Below are 18,465 nucleotides of genomic sequence, written 5' to 3'. Positions count from 1 at the left end.
GTGACCACCGAAGCAGCCCGGCCTGATCTCTGACCGGTGCTGACCAATGTCTACAGATGCTGGAATGTGTCCCATTTCAACAACTGAAACAAATGTGGATGTTTGTATTGTAGCAGTGCTCAACCTTAAATAGTTGATATTAATACAACAGTGATCACGCATATGCTGATCTAGCAAAGATATTTCATATATGACATTTATACATTTATATACCTGATTTTCCTCCCCATTTAAAACTCAGGGATATTTAGAGTTGCACCAGGGCAGTTGGAGGCAGGATGAGAACTAAAAGGGATATTTCAGAACTGGGATTGGGGAATGCTGACCTAAACAGAACTCCGTCTGTCTGTAACGTGCTCATTTCTGGTGGACGCTGACGGCTTTGTCCTGGTGATCTGTGATGCTGAGTGTTCAGCACACTGTTTGTGTTGTCTTCATTTCTCTTGTTTGTGATGCTGAAGGGATCATAACTCACCAGCCTACTTCTCCGAGAGTGTCATTTATATTTCTTGCTGATCCGTTTTCCCCCTGCGACGCAATGCTGCCCTTCAGCCTGCAGCAATTCCCGCTTATTCGAATACTGGGAATACTTATTCTTTGTCTGCCTGTCTTTGTGTGTGTGTGTGTGTGTGTGTGTGTGTGTGTGTCACTGTGTGTTCCTCTCTTTGTGTGTGTGCATGTGTGTCACATGTGCTACCTGTTAGTCATATGTTTTTGTTAGTAATAATAATTCCTCCCTCGTTTGCGCTCCCTCTCTCTCTCTCTCTCTCTCTCTCTCTCTCTTGCTCCATCTCTCCCTCTTGCGCACACACACACTGGCTAATTCATAGCAGGTTATTTCACTTCTTCTACCTATCCATCTGCACATATGGTTAATTGGGGCTTCTCGTCAACAGTGCAGCTGCTGCGAATTTTTTTTTCACATTTTACGTGTGGCCCGACTGAACCACTTCCACACCCAGCCTAATCTTTTGTGTCTTTTTATATCCGTCCATAAATATAAACCGCTACTCTCATATACATAAAAATTATTGACACATGCCGTGTTTTGAATTTTATGCTGCATTTTCTATTGTAGTATTGTGTGCTTTTTCTTAATTTTAAAGCACCACTATACAGTTACGTGTGAAAGGTAGAGTTGGTTTTGTATTAATCAGTCTTTTAAATTGTACTGTTTAGGAACTTTCAGCACCATGGCCTACTGGACAGCTCCTGGTCATCTCTGTAATCCATGCAGAGAATGCCCCGAGTTCCCCTAACAGCCGCTTCTGAATCACTTAAAGAAAAAATAATAATGCATATGCAAATACATGCTAATATATGGTAATTGGACAACGATAAACATCTTCCCCAATTCAGCTAAGCGGTGAATATTACAAGGACCCTGCCATATTGGAATTACGTTCACAGTTGTGTTGTCTTCTCACCTCCACTTTTTTTCTTCCTTTTACTCATGTAGGGCACGCGTAGGAGATTTCTATTTATTATGCAAATATATGTGTAGTACTGACGCTCGTAGGTCATGGACTCTTAAGTCTTTGTCAAAAGCCTGTTCATAATGTGAGGTTCACTGGAAGCACCGTATGAGTAGTCAGGTCGTTGTTGTAGCCTAAACGAACACGTATGCCATTAACTACCAAGTCCCCGCCTCTCTCGCTCTCTCAAGTGGTTCGTTTTCAAAACCTTTTCCGTCTGCCAGCCTGCCGGGTCGCTCCCGTGATTGGGAAGCCGTAATTCGCTAGCTCTGTCCCTCTCACGCCGTCCCGGTGGAGGCGTTAAAGGCGCAGCGGGCGGTTGCAAACGTAGAGTGACCAAGAAGATATTAAATGTATCGACAAGCCTAGCCTGTACCGTTACGTGTTGCGTGTCGTTTTTCTTTTTCGGCCTCAAAATGCGTTGAAGAAACCTGCACGACTTTATTGTGCTAGTCCGCTGTCAGCTTGGTCCATCGTGTGGAAGCCGTACACATAATGGCTGACTACAGTTTGTTGGGTCCAGTTCTGTGGTGTAAATACTGCTACAGAACGGTGAAGGTTGTCCGGTTGAGCTATATTTTACTGTAGGGTTTGGTGGTTACAGGGCCGTAGTCCAGGTGTAAGCAGAGCAGTAAGAGGTCAATGCAGTTATGATGTTTTATCTTAAAATGATGATTATATGATTATTGGTTTATTCTGAGAAAACTGCAGGATTAGAGTTGGCTTGTTCTTGTACGGCAGCTTGCTCTGTGTGTGTGTGTGTGTGTGTGTGTGTGTGTCTTTGCATCTGCATTTCTCTTTAGGGTATCCCATTTAGACAGAGCAGTGTAATTGTATTAGTCGTGTGTTTGTGTGTGGGTCTGTGCACGTTAATTGAATTCTGTTTCCGTGTGTGTGCGTGGCTTTGTGCTGATTAGAGTGCTGGTGTATCAGTGTGAGGGCAGCTTCTCCCTGGAGACACACTCCCTCCCTCTCTCTCTCTCTCCCTCCCTCTCTCTCTCTCTCTCTCTCTCTCTCTCCCTCTCACATACACCCCTCATCATCTCTCCATCTTGCTTTCATTCACATTTGTTGTCATCGGACATCCATCTCACCATTTCATTTTTGTCTCTCAGGTATTGTGTGTGTGTGTGTGTGTGTGTGTGTGTGTGTGTGTGTGTGTGTGTGTGTGTGTGTGTGTGTGTGTGTGTGTGTGTGTGTGTGTGTGAGAGAGAGTGGGGGAGATAAGCTGTATGATTTATTGTTGGGCTGTGGGAACCAGAAGGCTTAGTGTAACCAAGAAGTCATAACTCACCTTCTCTGTACACACACATACACACACACACGCACACAATCCTGCACTCACACAGGCACCCACACATTATGTAAAATATAGCATTAAAAATAGCATTAAAATACAACATCTGGATATTTTATCTGTACAAAAGGATGTTGGCATGCCCATGTGACTTTGAGTGTTCATTTACATTTAGGAATGAATGTTTATATGAATGCAAATTCTGTTGTGAATTGTGAGCTATTGTGTAACCAAAGAAAAGTCCTTGTAATGGCAAAAACCAAAAACACATGGCCAGCACAGTTTGATTCTTGTGTGTGTGTGTGTCTGCGCAGCTCTGTATGTATTTACCATAAAAAGACCTTTCCCTCCAGAACCTTTATCCGCAGCATTAACACGTTCGCAAAATATTTACACTGGGCATCAAGTCAATGTCACAGACGAGTCTGTCCACAGACACACAGAGAAGTAGCCAAGGCTGTAGTGTCATCAATAGTTCATATTACCACGAATAACAGACTCGCTCCCTCTTTTCCTGGACTCCAGTTGTCTACAGAGGCGTCACGTGTAGCTGAACGGTTATTGCTGTCCTGGTCGGGTCAAGCATGACCAATCGGTTTAAATGGAACAGGTTATTGTCATGGTAATGAGAGCTCAAGGGACAGGGGACTGCCTCCATTTTGACATGATGGAATTTATGTTTAACATGAAACGTAGAGGGTTTCATACATAAATAATGCTTGTGAATGAGTAAGGGTTGGACACCACGGCAGTTTTGCATTTGTTTGTGAAAATGTTTAGCTAAAAGCATTTTTTAGGGAAGTGGACGTTTGAACAAAAAAAAAAGAAAAGAAGCAAAGTTAAATGATTAGTAATGATTAGCATACCAATTAGGTTCATTAGCGCCAAGAGCCGGTCCTCCTCTAATTGCTTAACGAGAACAAAAACAAACAGTAACGAGGTCCAGGAAGAGAAAACACCTCGGGTTTGCCTGGAAACGAGCGCCTGGACTGCGTTCAGCATGGCAGACTGCGGCAAGCATTCCAGCGTATGATTTCGAGACTGGCAGAATGCTCTGAACACCAAGAGTGTGTGTGTGGGGTGACATTTGGAATAGCCATGTGTGGCTCAACACATTTCTAAGCCCAAAACACATTTCTACACCCCCCCCCCCCCCCCCTTAAATACTGATCTCTGACTGATTTTTACAGACGCGAGCATGTGACCAGTTAAATGAGCCCAAAGCAGTGTCTGGATCTGTATGTATGGACACGGCCCAAAACAGCTGTTTGGAGGTTGACTACCGTGTTGCCCCACACTCAGCGGGTTTTGTTGAGCCAACATGGAGGTACGGTTTCCTCGGAGGCACTGGCTCAGGCAGCCACCTTTTAAGCAACTGTCGGGAGCTGCTGCTCCGGCGTATTGATTGGCTGTTGAATATTTAAGGAGACACCGCACCCCGTGGGAGGGAATTTAACGAAGAGTCGGCCAACACGGGGAGTCTTTTTGAGAGGAACCATGTGCTCATATGTTCTCATGCGCGCACACACACACGGGCACACACACAAACAGGAGGGGCGGAGGGAACCCTGGCTCTAATGAAAATGAGGGTCTGTTGTCATGACAACCATTTTTTATGGGTTGGGAGGGATGGGTGTTGTTGTTTTTTTTTTTTTAATTCTAGTGCGTCTGTGGGGGCGGTGGGGATGCGTGTGTGCTGCTTCCACAGGGTTCATTCCCAGGAAACCTGCAGCTGGTACTGGTGTTGCGGCCTACCACCCTGTTCCAGCGTGCACTCTCCAATATCTTATTTAATTTCAGCAAGGATGAGTTCAAAATGAAGGTGCCGGTGAGTACACACGCGCACGCGCCCTCCTGTTTCCAAATGCGACAATATCGCCAGGGTTACAGAACTACGTGCTGTGGCCTGAGCCGTTAAGGGACATAGATTGTGCTGGAATAGCGACGAGGATTTGGACAGGGCTGTGTGTGCACCTGGTAAACAAACACACACAAGTGAGGGGAGCCTTGATGACCAATCAGGTGCCGGTATACTGGCTCCTCGGTGCATCCTGTTAGGGAATTAGACTCTCTTGAGGACGGCGAAGTGTCCGGGCCCCCAACTTCTGCTTATTTCACAGCTAACCCTGCTTTTGTGTCAGTCTGTCATTAGTCCTCGCATTACCGCTACTTCATTAAGTGCATGAATGCTCTCTCTCTCACACACGCGCGCGCACACTTACTGGTTCAGTGTGTTCCATTAACATGCTAATTACTTCAGTATAGCTGACAATCTGATAGTCATAATCCCCCTAGACTATGCTGCGTGGTGATGGATGGCGGTTGTGCGCGCGCGTGTGTGTGTGTGTTGCAGGTGATCATGCTTAGTTCAGTGACTGAGCTACACAGCTACATCGACCGCGCCCAGCTCACCCAGGACCTGGGCGGCACCCAGAAGTATTGCCATGAGAAGTGGATCTCCCACCGCACAGTGAGTACGAGACGGAGGGAGGGAGGGAGAGAAGGAGAGTAGGAGGGAGGGAGGGAGGGAGGGAGGGAGAGAAGGAGGGAGCTGAGAAGACGGACATACAGGTCGGACGGATATGTGGCTGATGAGATGAACGCATGCGCTGGATGGGTGGATGGATGCGAAGACGGATTTATCCGAAAGTGAACGTGTGCACGGACGAATGGAAGCACCCAGACTGAAGCGAGGACGCTGGACGAACGTTCCGCATCCCGAGCATCATCCTGGAGACGAGAGGAATTCCAGGCGCGTTCCCCTCACCTGTAACCTCTGTGGTTGGCCCTGGCATGCCAGTGGCCTGCAGCCGTGGTTTCCTGCACTTAGCGTGTTACCGTGCAGAGCAGTGCTGTGCACTCTAGGGTCATGTGCTCCTGGGGTCATAAGATGGCACCTGGTGTTTTGATTCACTCTGAAGGCCCCTGCAGTAGTTGCTGTTTGCTTATTCGCATGGCCTTCTAGGTGCCGCTAGTCACGTTAGCGGTTTTACAGCTGCGCTGTCACTTTAAGGAGTGCGTACTTCTTTTGAGTGCCCTAACTGGTGTGCTTGGGCTAGGCCATCGAGGGCTTCGCGCTGATGGTGAAGAAGACAGCGCAGACGCTCCAGGCCTTCGGGACGGAGCTCGCCGAGACCGAGCTGCCCAACGACGTCCAGGCCACGTGCAACCTCCTGAGCGTCCACACAGAGAAGAAGGAGAAGATGAAGGTGAGGAAGAGCAGGCTCAAAGTGGCAGTTGCAGTGCCAGACCGAAGTATGCAACAGTTCTCCTTAGCCGACTGGATGGATGTGTGATGGATGGATGGATGGGTAATGCAACAACTTTCTTTCTTTCTGTGTGTGTGTGTGTGTTTCTCCAGGACGACCTGAAGGTTGCTCTCAGTCAGGGAGGACGCCTGCTGGAGAGCATCAATGAGCCGCTGGTGTCGGATCCAGAGCACATCATGAACCATGATGAGCTGGAGAACCTGGCTACCGTGCAGAGGTGTGTGGACTGTGTGTGGCTCAGTGACTGTTTAGGTTGTTTCATTAGAAATGTAGAATTTAAAAAATGTCAAAATAACAGAAATCCTAATACAGTACATAGTATCTTTTAAAGCTGTGTCCAGACATGCCCCAGTTAATACCAGCTGTCCTCTGCAACACACACACACACACACACAAGCACGAGGATTTGGAGGTCTGCCTACTTTTCCTTGGACCACCTTAGCATGGTGACCTTTTTTTTTTTGATGGAAAATTCTAGAAACACAAAGCTTTGACCGTGTGTCCCACTCCAATGTGGTCTTATGTCAGCCAGCACTGAAACAAACAAAAATGCCTTGACTATATGACAGAGGTAACCTACATAGTCAGAAGCAGCAAAAGGTCCTCACAGGGTAAAGTGCTTTTTACTAAAAAGTCCTGGTGGCGTGAAGTGCTTTTCATAAAAGCCACGTTTAATTTTTAGTTTAGCAAAATGTTATTTTTTGCTTCATGAGGTTAAGGTTAGGGTTCTGTGTCATGTCAGACTTAGAAAAGTGTTATTACATGGGTTGTAGCTGTATAACACGTATATGACACATGAATGGCCACAAGTCATATGAACAGATGGGGGGCTGGGGGTGGGGGTGGCATTTGTCATTTCCCATCTTTTTAGGTTTTGCCTTGCGTCATTCTCATGTCCCCTCCCACGAGGACTACCATGTTATATTGTGTGTGTGTGTGTGTGTGTGTGTGTGTGTGTGTGTGTGTGTGTGTGTGTGTGTGAAAGAGAGAGAGCATGCAGGAAAATTAGTGTTTTCCTTGCATAACAATAATTATGATCCTAGTATCATCATCATCATCATCTCCCTCTCTCTCTCCCTCTCTCTATTCCCCCCCCCCCCCCGCAGGTTGTTAGAGCAGTTAGATGAGACGGAAAGAGCATTCGATGATTTCTGGGACAGGCATCAGAGCAAGCTGGAACAGTGTCTTCAGCTCCGCCATTTTGAACACAACTTCCGGGAGGTAAAGAAATGCCAGCAACGCATGTTTCAGATGGAGTGTGAGAGCCAACATGAACAAGTAAGTGTTTGTGTGTGTGTGTGTGTGTGTGTGTGTGTGTGTGCGCGCATTTTTAGGTCAGAGCCCTTTTGGATCAGGTAGCTGACAGGCTGTCGGGCTTCTCTGAGGTGGGCATAAGCCCTGCCCACGGTGAACACATCCTGAAAGAGCTGACCAATCACGAAGAACGAACATGTGTGAGTAGAAATAGACATTCTTGCTTCTGTACTCGACAGTTTGCTGTGATCAGTATACGTGCTGCTTCTTTAATCCATAAACCAGCATGTCTCAACAGTGCCAATCTGTTGAACCAGTTTATGAAGTGTATGCATCATTTAATATGCTCTTATATTCTTACATTACATATTCACACACGCACTCACGTGCACACACACACAGTAATCTCTCCTTCCTGAAATGTGTATTCCTTGTGTCTAATGTAGTATTGTTCCTCACTGCTCTCTGGGACACACACACACACACGCACTCATCTGTCACAGTGACGGTACTGGCTGTATGCCCCCGTGTGGAGCACATGTTGGGGGAGATGCTCAGTGTCTCCTCGTCTCTGTGTCCTGTGCTCCTCATTACAGCATTAATCAGACAGCGCCCAGTGGTTCAGCACTGTCCATGCGTCCATTGGCCCACCTTTGTCCTTCACTGTGCTTTAAAATCAGTCATGTCCTATCAGACTCCCATACAGGCTCATACACAAAGCTCAAAATAAACTGATCTCAGATCAGCAAAAGACTGCGCTTCCCATGGAGGTGCTATCATGGGTCACAATAAACAGCTTTTAGGACTGAAATGGCCATATTAGTATATTAGCACATGCTAATTGCTAATTGACAGACTTTTCTACTTTATTGATCCTATTTTATTGCATCCTAATTTAAAAAGATTCCAGCTGGAAAATGAACAATTGAAACTGTATTAGGTTGGTGTGTGTCCGCGATGATCTACTGGCTTACAGTCGCCATAAACGTGTAGACTGAAGAGTTTCAGATGCAGAAGTGTTTTCTGCTTCACAGAGAGCCAAGATCCCCCAGGCACATGTGCTCTCTTAGAATGACCTTACTAGAGGGAGAGAGAAACAAGCGCGCATATTCTGTGTGTGTGTGTGTGTGTGTGTGTGTGTGTGTGTGTGTGTGTGTGTGTGTGTGTGTGTGTAGGGGTTGTTGCTGTAGTCTGGAAGGGGGAGGGGAACAGTTACTGCAGTATGTGACTGTGTGTTTGTGTGTGTGTGGGTATTTGTGTTTGTGTGTGTGTGTGTGTGTGTGTGTGTGTGTGTAGGGGTTGTTGCTGTAGTCTGGAAGGGGGAGGGGAACAGTTACTGCAGTATGGGACTGCAGTTCCCATTCTCTCTTCAGCTCCACACACACACACACACACACACACACACACACACACACACACACACACACACACAACCACAGACCCACCATAGTATTACATATTCTATAATTCTGTCTTTCCCTGTCTCTCTCTCTCTCTCTCTCTCTTTCTCTAACTCCCCCTCCCCTCTCTGTCGGTAGGAGGTGTTGGACCGGGCGCTGGCCCTGGCCTGTGAGGCCGACGCCCTCATCGAGGGCTCCCACTACGCGGTCGACTCCATCTTGCCCAAATGCTTGGAGCTGCGGGCGGTGTGCGAGGAGGTGGGGTCCGTGCTGAAGGCCAAGAAGAGCCACCTGCTGAAAGCCGTGGAGCTCCACTCCAGTCTGAAGAGGGTAGGACACCACCTAACTGTCTGCACCGCAGAAACGGCAACTGGTAACATCATCGGTGTCGATCCTCGTACCCAGTAACGATTTCTGGGTATCTGTTTCATTACAGGTTGTTAATCATATGATGTATGACCCGATATTAGCAGTGATAACAGATGTTATTAAATAACTCTGGAACACCCGTCACAATAATTTGATATAGTTGAAATAGTGGTTCTGTCGTCCCCTCTATGCAGGCCACCAGGTGGTGTGACGATGGCATTTACCTTCTGGCCTCCCAGCCGGTTGACAAGTGTCAGTCACAGGACGGGGCGGAGGCAGCCCTGCAGGAGATTGAGCGTTACCTGGATACGGCCAATCAGCACAAGCTGACAGACTTGAGTGGCATCTGGAGGGAGTATGAGTCTGTGCTGACCGCCAACTTCCGCGTAAGCAGATCTGGTCTCACGGCTCAGACTCCAGAGCTCAGAATTAAACAGCACTGAACATTATCTTAACTGTTACTCGACATTTACCACCTGTTTATAATATGCAGATCTGTCTGAAATGACTGTTCCCACACAAGTAAACAACCGATCCAAATTTAATGCTCTTCATCAACGTCAATCCTTGACGTTATGTTCTCTATTCAAACGCATTAATGAAGTAAAACATATTAGAATCATTTACATTATTCAAATGAGATTGTGCTACCTGGTCTCTACTAGCTTTCAGACATTATTAGCCATGATCACCCTACTGGGCAAAGCACGTTTTACATACTGTTTTACATACTGTTTTACATACTGTTTTACATACTGTTTTACATGCTGTTTTACAAGCTGTTTTAAATGCTGTTTTAAGCATATGAGTAGAATTCATAAATATTATGATTTACTGTGAATGAGTATGGATGAATAATTTCTGATGACACTCTTTTTACGTCATTGTTAGTTGTTTCCGCACTATAAGGGTGGGGGGGATTGTGTGTAACGTGCCGTTTAACATAAAGCTAGCGCACTCTAATGCCGGCCGCGTGCAGCAGGCGAGGGTGCTGTCGGCTGAAGCGTGTGCGTGGTTGGGGTTGTTTGGGCGGCGTAGGAACAAGTGGAGCGGGTCTTCCAGAAGCAGCACTCGGTGGAGGACATGTTCGAGAAGAGGAGGGTGAGCCTGAAGAAGCTCGCTGCCAAGCAGACGCGGCCCGTTCAGCCGGTGGCCCCACGGCCCGAGGCCGTCGTCAAATCGCCCCTCTCCTCGTCCGGTAATGGCCACCTACTGCACTCCAAGCAGCTGAACAGAACCGGGGACGATCCGAGCCCGATACGCCTAGTACTGACGTACTGACTCTGTACTGACATATACCGAGCAGCTAGCACTGACTGCAATGCAGCAGTCCCTTCAATGTCGTTACACACATGCACCTGTCACACTCTCAGGGTTTGCCTGCCCCGTGCAGCAAGGGATTGCGACTCCCACTCCTTTGGTGCCATCTAGTGATGGCTTGCAAACTGCCGGTGAATCTCGAAAATACTCTGTTAGGTATAAGCTGATGTATTAATATGTTTCTTACCAGTAAGAAAATTTGTCAGTTTTATTCACTTATATAGTTACTGGGGCGTTGGAACTATTCTATAATCAAATGCTAAACTTTATTATCTTCTGTAGCAAATCAAGAGAAAACGTCCTCAGCTGATATCAGTAAAAAAGTAAGTATATAGTTACATGTTGGTGTAATTGTATACTAGCTATCAGTCTGTGACACAAGATTTTTGAGAATAGATGTATATGTAATGTAGAGCTAATTGTGTGTGTGTGTGTGTGTTACCAGGAGGACGCACTCCTGCAGAATGGCAGCAGACACCCGTCTCTCTCAGAAGAGGAGGAAAATCTTGCTGTCCTTAGGCGGTGAGTTGTGGGTAGGGAGCATGGGGTCAAAGTCAAAAGGGTCAAGGGTCCATTGAGAACTTTTTCAATTTCACTGAACACTAGAGGGTGCTTGTTGTACCTGCTGTGTGATCGGAGCTGAGATTTTGTATAAAGCATTAAGGCATGGGTCTGGGTCTGGGTCTGGGTCTGTGTGTGTGTGTGTGTGTGTGTGTGTGTGTGTGTGTGTGTGTGTGTGTGTGTGTGTGTGTGTGTGTGTGTGTGTGTGTGTGTGTGTGTGTGTGTGTGTGTGTAGGCATGTCATGAATGAGCTGTTGGAGACAGAGAGAGCATATGTGGAGGAGCTGCTGTGTGTGCTGGAGGTGAGTAGATCTCACACGCACACACACACACACTCATGCACGCATACACCTGTACATGTGTACACACACACACACAACATGCATTACACATAGCTCACACAGGTTGTGAGCTGACTCCTCTAGAATGTGTCCCAGGGCTACGCGGATGAGATGGATAACCCCAGCATGGCTACACTTATCCCCACTACGCTGCACAGTAAGAAGGATGTGCTGTTCGGCAACATGGCTGAGATCTACCACTTCCACAACAAGTGAGCATCCTCCCTCACTTACCTCAAAACCTCCTCCCTCATTGACCCTGGGGGGGGCGTATTATAGCTAGCTTACTCATGCTCATGCTTGTGTGTGTTCCAGAACATTCCTCCGAGAGCTCGAGACCTACACGGACTGCCCTGAGCTTGTGGGCCGCTGCTTCCTGGAACGGGTAAAAGCAGCTCAGCACGTGTAGCCCAACCGTCAGACGTCACGTCTCCGCGGAGACTCGCAGCGTCTCACGGCATGTTCCCCTCTCCTCTGCTCTCCTCCCTCAGATGGCTGACCTTCAGATTTACGAGAAGTACTGTCAGAACAAGCCACGCTCTGAGTCACTATGGCGCCAGTGCTCGGACTGCGCCTTCTTCCAGGTGAACAGCCGTCTGGACTGGGTCTCCACGGAAACCCACCAGCTCCTCCTGGTCCAGACCAAAAGAGTGTTTTTTGATAGAAACCGGAGCTTAGATGTTGCCATGCACAGTTTGAGTTAACTGTCCTTCACCTTTGACCCCAGAATCACTGGTGTGTTCCCAACACAGCACCTGATGAGTGCATGTTCACTCTTCACTATGTCAGTGTTGGTACACACATACCACAGCTAAGCCCCAAACCCTACAAGGGCTTACAAGGGGTGTGCTGGGGTGTGCAGTACAGGGGAGCCTAGGGACCAGGACTGGGAGCGCCGGTGTGCTATACTGGAACTGGTGAACTTCCCTGATGGCCCTTTACATGTATAAATGTTGTGGGTGTGTGGGGGAAGTGAGTTGTTTATAACCTGCTGTAGTGCAGTAAAGATAACAGCGTTGCAGGGTACGGTTCTTTTGAAGAATGCCTCATTGTGCTGCGGTGTTTAAGGTGTGTGTGCGCACGTGTGTGTGTTTAGGAGTGCCAGAGGAAATTGGAACATAAGCTGGGATTGGACTCCTATCTGCTGAAACCTGTACAGCGCATAACCAAATATCAGCTACTCCTCAAGGTGGACACCTTCCGCACGCTCGCTCACTCTCTCTCGCACACACAGACACACAGAGTAATCTCTCATTGTAAGTGCGATTTTAAGCCTCATGTTCATTAGTATTAATTAGTATGATGGTATGAGCTAATTAAATGTGGATGTGGGTTTGTGCTGCGTTTCTCTACATTTAGGAGCTGTTGAAGTACAGTAAAAGTTGTGAAGGTTCAGAAGACCTACAGGAGGCACTCTCCTCCATCCTTGGCATCCTCAAAGCTGTCAATGACTCAATGCACCTCATAGCCATCACTGGATATGAGGTACAGGAGCCCAGGAGGGTCATTTCTATATGCACAAGTAAAGGTGTCTCTGTTTGGAGTTATGAAGACCTGTACTAAAGAAAACGTGCACACGTTACTCCAGATTGCATCAGGGACACCGAAAATCTAACCTCAACCTTTCACCCACTGTCTCCAGGGTAACCTGAGCGAGCTGGGCCGACTACTGATGCAGGGGTCGTTCAGCGTGTGGACGGAGCATAAGAAAGGTCACGCCAAGGTCAAGGACCTGGCACGTTTCAAGCCCATGCAGCGGCACCTGTTCCTGCACGAGAGGGCGCTGCTCTTCTGCAAGAGGCGCGAGGAGAGCGGAGAGGGCTACGAGAAAGCTCCCTCCTACAGCTTCAAACACTCGCTCAGCGTGAGACCTGCCGCCCGCCAGCCCGTCCCGCCGATCGGTCTGTCTCGCTGCACAGTCCTACCGCAGTAGGAGACTCCGTGCTCAGTTCTAACAGTGTAATCTGCGGGGACGCAGGTCTCCAGCAGCAGAGTACAAACGTCTCAAAGCCCCTCCCCCACACTTGCTGCCAAATGCTCGCGTTTGCCGACGAGCTCAAGCCTGCGGGCCGTGCTAATTAGAGAAATGGAACCGCTGCCACACGGTCACGACGAGGCTTTCCTTGAGCTTGTAAATGTCTTTTTTTTTTTTTTTTTTTTTTTTTTTCTCTCCAGACTCTCGCATGATGAGGTTTTACTTCTAAACTTGCTGTTTAGTTTTAACACTCATTTAATTGGAGACTCGATGCTCTTACATCCTCGAGGACCCCCAACATTGACAGTGCGGTGTCTTTGGTGTTTAAAGTTCATGACGTCGTTCATGACCTGCTCCAGCTGTTCACACACTTTCTTAGCTTTCAATGTTCACTTTGTGTTCGACTGACCTCACACTTTACGCAAGTGCTCTTCACGCTCATCATTTCATTTAATCTATAATCTGTTTATAATCTCTCAGTCTAACATCTGTAGCCATAAATATGTTTTCATATCGAAGCACACTAACGAAAATGCAACAGAAAGGTTTTTGGTTCTGTATTTATGTGTAGCAGGTGTGAACGTTTATAACGTTTAGTTGTGTATGGAAGTCTGTGTTTTATTGGCTTGTAAACGTGAAGGTTTGTGACGGTTACTGCTCTCCTCTACAGATGAGCGCTGTAGGCATCACGGAGAACGCTAAAGGAGACAACAAGAAGTTTGAGATCTGGTGCAACTCGCGAGAGGAGGTCTACATCGTCCAGGTGAACACTCCCCAATGGAAAGCATAATTCCAGAAAGTCCGCAAAGCCGAGACGATACATACTGGATCGGTCTTTTCGCTTTCAGGCACCGACGCCGGAGATCAAAACAGCGTGGGTGAATGAAATCCGGAAAGTTCTGACCGGACAGCTGAAAGCATGCAGGGGTGAGAGACGGAGAGCGAGACACGACACGGGGAAAAGAGAGACACAAAGAGCAGAAAAAACTAAAAATCATGACTGTACATTTAAAATGAATAAATATTGAACAAACACACACACAAGTATTAAGGCATAATTAGTTCTAGAGGAAAAGCATAGAGAACTTACAGCCAGTTCCACATTAGAATGAATGAACAAACTTAGCTGTGATCTATGGGGACCTCTGACACGAAACGATTTCACGATTTGGGACCAACACTCAACTGAAACACCGCATGCAGAATTCTGTAGAGGTGTGTCCAGAGGAACACACCCATCAGAATTAGGAAAATGTCCTCTGCTAGTAACCATTCAAATATGAGCACAAACATTTTTGCGAATATCTCAGTCTCAGCGCCTCCCACTCGCTCCGTTCGGACGTCCTGGCCTGACGGGCTAAACGTAGAAAGGCGCGAAACAAAAATGCATCCGATTTTGGAAAGAATCCACAGAATCGACGCTGCTCAGCCCTGAATCGGTTGCCCGGGAGACAGGCCGTGCTCCTGGGAGAGCCAGGCGGTCAGAACAGGGATCAGTTAGATCCCCGCTCTGTGTCCTCACAGAGAAACGTGGGCTGATCGCGTAAGCAGCAAGATTTGTGGCTTCCTGTCATGTTGGGTTTTTTTTTTTTATTCAATACTTTCCTCCTCCTTTCCTCTTAAATTAATTTGCTTTGGCAGCAAAGTGTCATTTGTAACGTTCATGCCAATAAAGCAGCACTGAACTGACTCGAGAGATGGAAACATACACACAAAGAGGGAGCGAGAGAGAGAGAGCAAGACAGAAACGCGCAGAGAGAGACCCTACCGCTGATCTACCCGTCTCTCCTTCGTAACAACGCAAGCCTGTACTCATCACTGGACGAATTAAAACCAGCTTTCAGATTTTGTTTGTCTCCTGGTATGTTGGGAAGGGTTGTAATAACAGATACTGTTCCTGCGTTGCCATCTACCCCAGAGGCCAGACAGCAGAAGACATCTGAGCAGTTCTCTTCGCTGCTCTCGTCCAACGGCGCCGTCATCAGCCTGAGCCCCTTCAGGTCCAATCAGAAGAGTCTGAAGAAAGGGGAGGAGAAGGCGGAGCTCGTTGTGCCCGACTCGGCCTCGGTGCCCGCGCTGAGAAGCGCAGACAAGGTCAAAGGTGAGGCACGGGGTGCCATCGTAGTGTGAGAGAAGTTCATTTTCGGGGGCCAAGCAGGGTTGTAAACATGCACCTCCGATATTTTTACTATTTTGTTCTTTGAGAGGACCAAGCGGTATGCTGACTTTCTCACACACACACAATTAACTTTTATTAGCTGTCATTAGCTTCCTTTTAGTGTCTGACGTTATTGTTTTTAGGTGAAGTATTTATTTGAAACTGTAAATGTGCTCCATCGCAAGACGCCAAGGCACAACAGGAACCGTGTGAGGCTGAAAACGTGAGATTCCCTCCTCCCGTTCCAGACGGCAGATCTGCGTGGTCATGGTCACGTGTGCGCTGTAACCTGTGTCTGACTCTTCCTTTGAATGCCTCTTTACTTCGGTGTAATTCTATTTCTCCTCACTTTGATCCTTCTGGGGTTACTAATCCTTTGTTTTCACTCTCTTTCACTCTTTGTCTTTGATCCTTTACACCCCCCACCCCACCCCCCGTTTGCTTTGTTACTTTGCTGTCTTTCTCTTGCACTGTCCTTCGTCCTTCGCTCTCTCTCACTCTCTTCTGTCTCCCTCCCTCTCTCTCTTTGTCTCTGTGCCACGTAGATGAGACGGTAACCAGTCCCTCCACAGACAGGGCAGCGGTGGCCAAAAAGCGGTTTACACTGCAGGGCTTCAGTAACCTCAAGAGTCAGAAAGGTACAGCAGTATCCCAGCGACGATCCGCGCGTCACCCTGTGCTGATTTACAGTCAGCCCTTCCGTTTTCAGTGAATTCTTTCATCATCAGACACGGCCGCATACTAATGTTTGTTATATCTTGGACATGGTTCTCATTCCTATAATCACATTAAGATTATGTTTAGACTTGATTCCTGGTACAGAGCTGCTACTGCCCCCGAGTATTTAAAGCCATTACCCATGATCACTCTCTGCTCTCCCGGTACACTGTAGTTTTGGATAGCCTAGTATAGAAGCACAGTGGCATACAATAGTCAAGCTCCTTGCCCCTTAACAGAATAGCCTCTGAGAGAGCTCACTCATGGGGTTGTAGAAGCTTCCTACTTACTAGTGCACTTTGTAGGGAGTACGTAGTCGTCTGGAGAGTGCTCCAAGTCTCTCTTACAGCCAATGCACTCATCTTGTTTTCTCTCCTTCCTTCCTGTCTACAGTTTCCCTTTTTTAAAAACGCTTTCTCTATTTTCCTCTGCTTCCTTTCGCCTGGCTTCAAGGATCTCCCCCTAGCCCTGATCACAAACCCAAACGGCATGAGATTAAGAGTGATCCCACCCCGTTTGGCTTCAGAGGTACACTGGACCTTTAAATCACGTCAGTCCTGCCCTCCGGGTCCCTCATTGGTCACTTTAGCTTCCTGGCAGACGTTTTGGAACATTTGTTTTAAAATACGTATGTCTCAACCAGGCCACTGTTCTTTGTATGCTGCCAAACAAATACAAGATAAGGTGACGTTACCAAATCTTGTAATCGTGATAAATGTGCAAACACTAATTTGTTGTCTTCATCAAGTGCAAACATCATTAGAATAGCCAGCCAGACTGGAGATAACTGTGTGTGTGAGTGCACTTGTGTGGCCACAGCAGACCTTCCACACACACACACACACACACACACACACACACACACACACACACACACACACACACACGCACACACATGCACACACACACACACACACACACACACACACACACACACACACACACACACACACACGTCTGTTCTGGCAAAGCAGTGCCTTTCTAGAAGAAAACTGTTAAGATTTGGCAACTTCAGGTTCATGTCAAAGCCTCAGCAGTCCAGCAAACGCAGTTGTCCATGCACAAAGAACGGGGGCCCTGAGATTCTTTTTTCATGTGTTTGTTTGGGTTTTTTTTGTTTGTTTTTTATCATTTGACCTCTGGAACCCAAAGCTTATTTTTGACTTGCTCATTTTGCTTATTGTTTGAGTCTCATCACCACTGTTCGCACATTTTTCCATTGAGACTCTTCCAAGGCCCAACACTGGCCTCTGTCATCGCATCTGGCACATGTCTGGTTCAAATCTAAACGATGGGTTGCCTCTCCCTCAGATGCCGTTCCCAACTTCACCCTCAGCAGGGTCAAATGGATGAGCACCTCTAGCCTCTTACAGACTAGACGGCGAGGTAAAGCTAGTTGCCTGGTGTGGGGTGAACTTTGACCTCTGACTTTTTTCTTCTTCTTTTTTTTAAACTATTACCACTTCCTTCGGTTCACACCGATCTCATCAATCACTGCGACACACAAAAGAAAGAAGTGGTTTACCTGACGACCTTTGCTCTCAGTTGCTAACGTGGCTACCCTAATAGCAATGAGAGCTGGACCGAACAGTACCGTCACGCTGCAGCCGCGCCAGCTGGTCGTCACTTGCAATTGTTATTTAGTAGCAGTATTGGCCTTGTTTGAAGTAAATGTTCTGAATTTGAATTTTCCACATTGTTGAATTTGGTTTGACCAATTTGACCAATTGCGTCCGTGTCGTACTGAAAAAAGACGACAAGGAATCGACAAATCCCACACGAATCAGACGCGCTCCTGATTTCTGCATGCGGCGTTGCCTGTTCTGGGTCTACTGATGGGTGGTTCTTGGTTAGGACTTCACTTTCTGACATCACAGGTTTGTTAACGCCATAGCAACAGCTCGGCGGGCCGCTTATCCAAGATCCCCCGTTCAACAAGTGGCCCCTTGATTCACTCCTGAGCCACAAGTGGCCAATTCATGTTGAAGTAAGTTTAAAACCCAGGGGCCTAAGGCCCTCATATTTACTACCCCACTGGAGTAGTAGACAGCCTCCACCAGGGTGCGTCCTCCGTGGTCGTCTCAGCCAATAGGACGTGTTCCCGCCTTCAAAGGGAACGGTCCGCGCAAACGTGCTAACACGAATGTCAGGTCAGCAGTGTCTGGTGGCATGAGGCTAATTGTATGTGGCATGTGCTCTTTCCATAACAATTGGATCATCTTTGCCATTTCTCCCTACTTTGGTGGTGGTCTCACAGTAGCCAAAAAAAAAAAGTGTCTGCGCGCTTTGCTCGCCCGTGTGCCGTTCGTTTACTCCTCCCTCGCTCCTG

The 18,465-nt window shown here is 47.4% G+C and overlaps 1 protein-coding gene across 8 annotated transcripts in view; it reads left to right on the top strand.

Moving 5' to 3' along the window:
* mcf2la (mcf.2 cell line derived transforming sequence-like a) overlaps positions 1–18,465 on the top strand; it is a 48,727-nt gene that overhangs the window by 27,278 nt on the left and 2,984 nt on the right. For 5 of the 8 annotated variants that reach the window (XM_035534848.1, XM_035534847.1, XM_035534851.1 and 2 more), the window contains exons 5-27: positions 4,481–4,600; positions 5,126–5,242; positions 5,832–5,981; positions 6,134–6,258; positions 7,148–7,262; positions 7,376–7,495; positions 8,834–9,025; positions 9,259–9,450; positions 10,103–10,262; positions 10,667–10,707; positions 10,830–10,906; positions 11,181–11,247; positions 11,383–11,498; positions 11,602–11,671; positions 11,778–11,870; positions 12,383–12,475; positions 12,646–12,771; positions 12,929–13,150; positions 13,932–14,024; positions 14,110–14,188; positions 15,180–15,362; positions 15,965–16,057; positions 16,590–16,664. In XM_035534848.1, the coding sequence (XP_035390741.1) occupies positions 4,481–4,600; positions 5,126–5,242; positions 5,832–5,981; positions 6,134–6,258; positions 7,148–7,262; positions 7,376–7,495; positions 8,834–9,025; positions 9,259–9,450; positions 10,103–10,262; positions 10,667–10,707; positions 10,830–10,906; positions 11,181–11,247; positions 11,383–11,498; positions 11,602–11,671; positions 11,778–11,870; positions 12,383–12,475; positions 12,646–12,771; positions 12,929–13,150; positions 13,932–14,024; positions 14,110–14,188; positions 15,180–15,362; positions 15,965–16,057; positions 16,590–16,664 (2,719 nt within the window). Of the gene's footprint in view, positions 1–4,480; positions 4,601–5,125; positions 5,243–5,831; positions 5,982–6,133; positions 6,259–7,147; positions 7,263–7,375; positions 7,496–8,833; positions 9,026–9,258; positions 9,451–10,102; positions 10,263–10,666; positions 10,708–10,829; positions 10,907–11,180; positions 11,248–11,382; positions 11,499–11,601; positions 11,672–11,777; positions 11,871–12,382; positions 12,476–12,645; positions 12,772–12,928; positions 13,151–13,931; positions 14,025–14,109; positions 14,189–15,179; positions 15,363–15,964; positions 16,058–16,589; positions 16,665–17,447; positions 17,523–18,465 lie in introns of all 8 variants that reach the window. The other 3 variants (XM_035534854.1, XM_035534850.1, XM_035534853.1) reach the window with 3 other exon arrangements.

Source organism: Electrophorus electricus, chromosome 16 (genome assembly GCF_013358815.1).
Source record: "Electrophorus electricus isolate fEleEle1 chromosome 16, fEleEle1.pri, whole genome shotgun sequence".
Classification (NCBI taxonomy): Eukaryota; Metazoa; Chordata; class Actinopteri; order Gymnotiformes; family Gymnotidae; genus Electrophorus; species Electrophorus electricus.
This window is presented reverse-complemented; position numbering and strand designations above follow the sequence as displayed.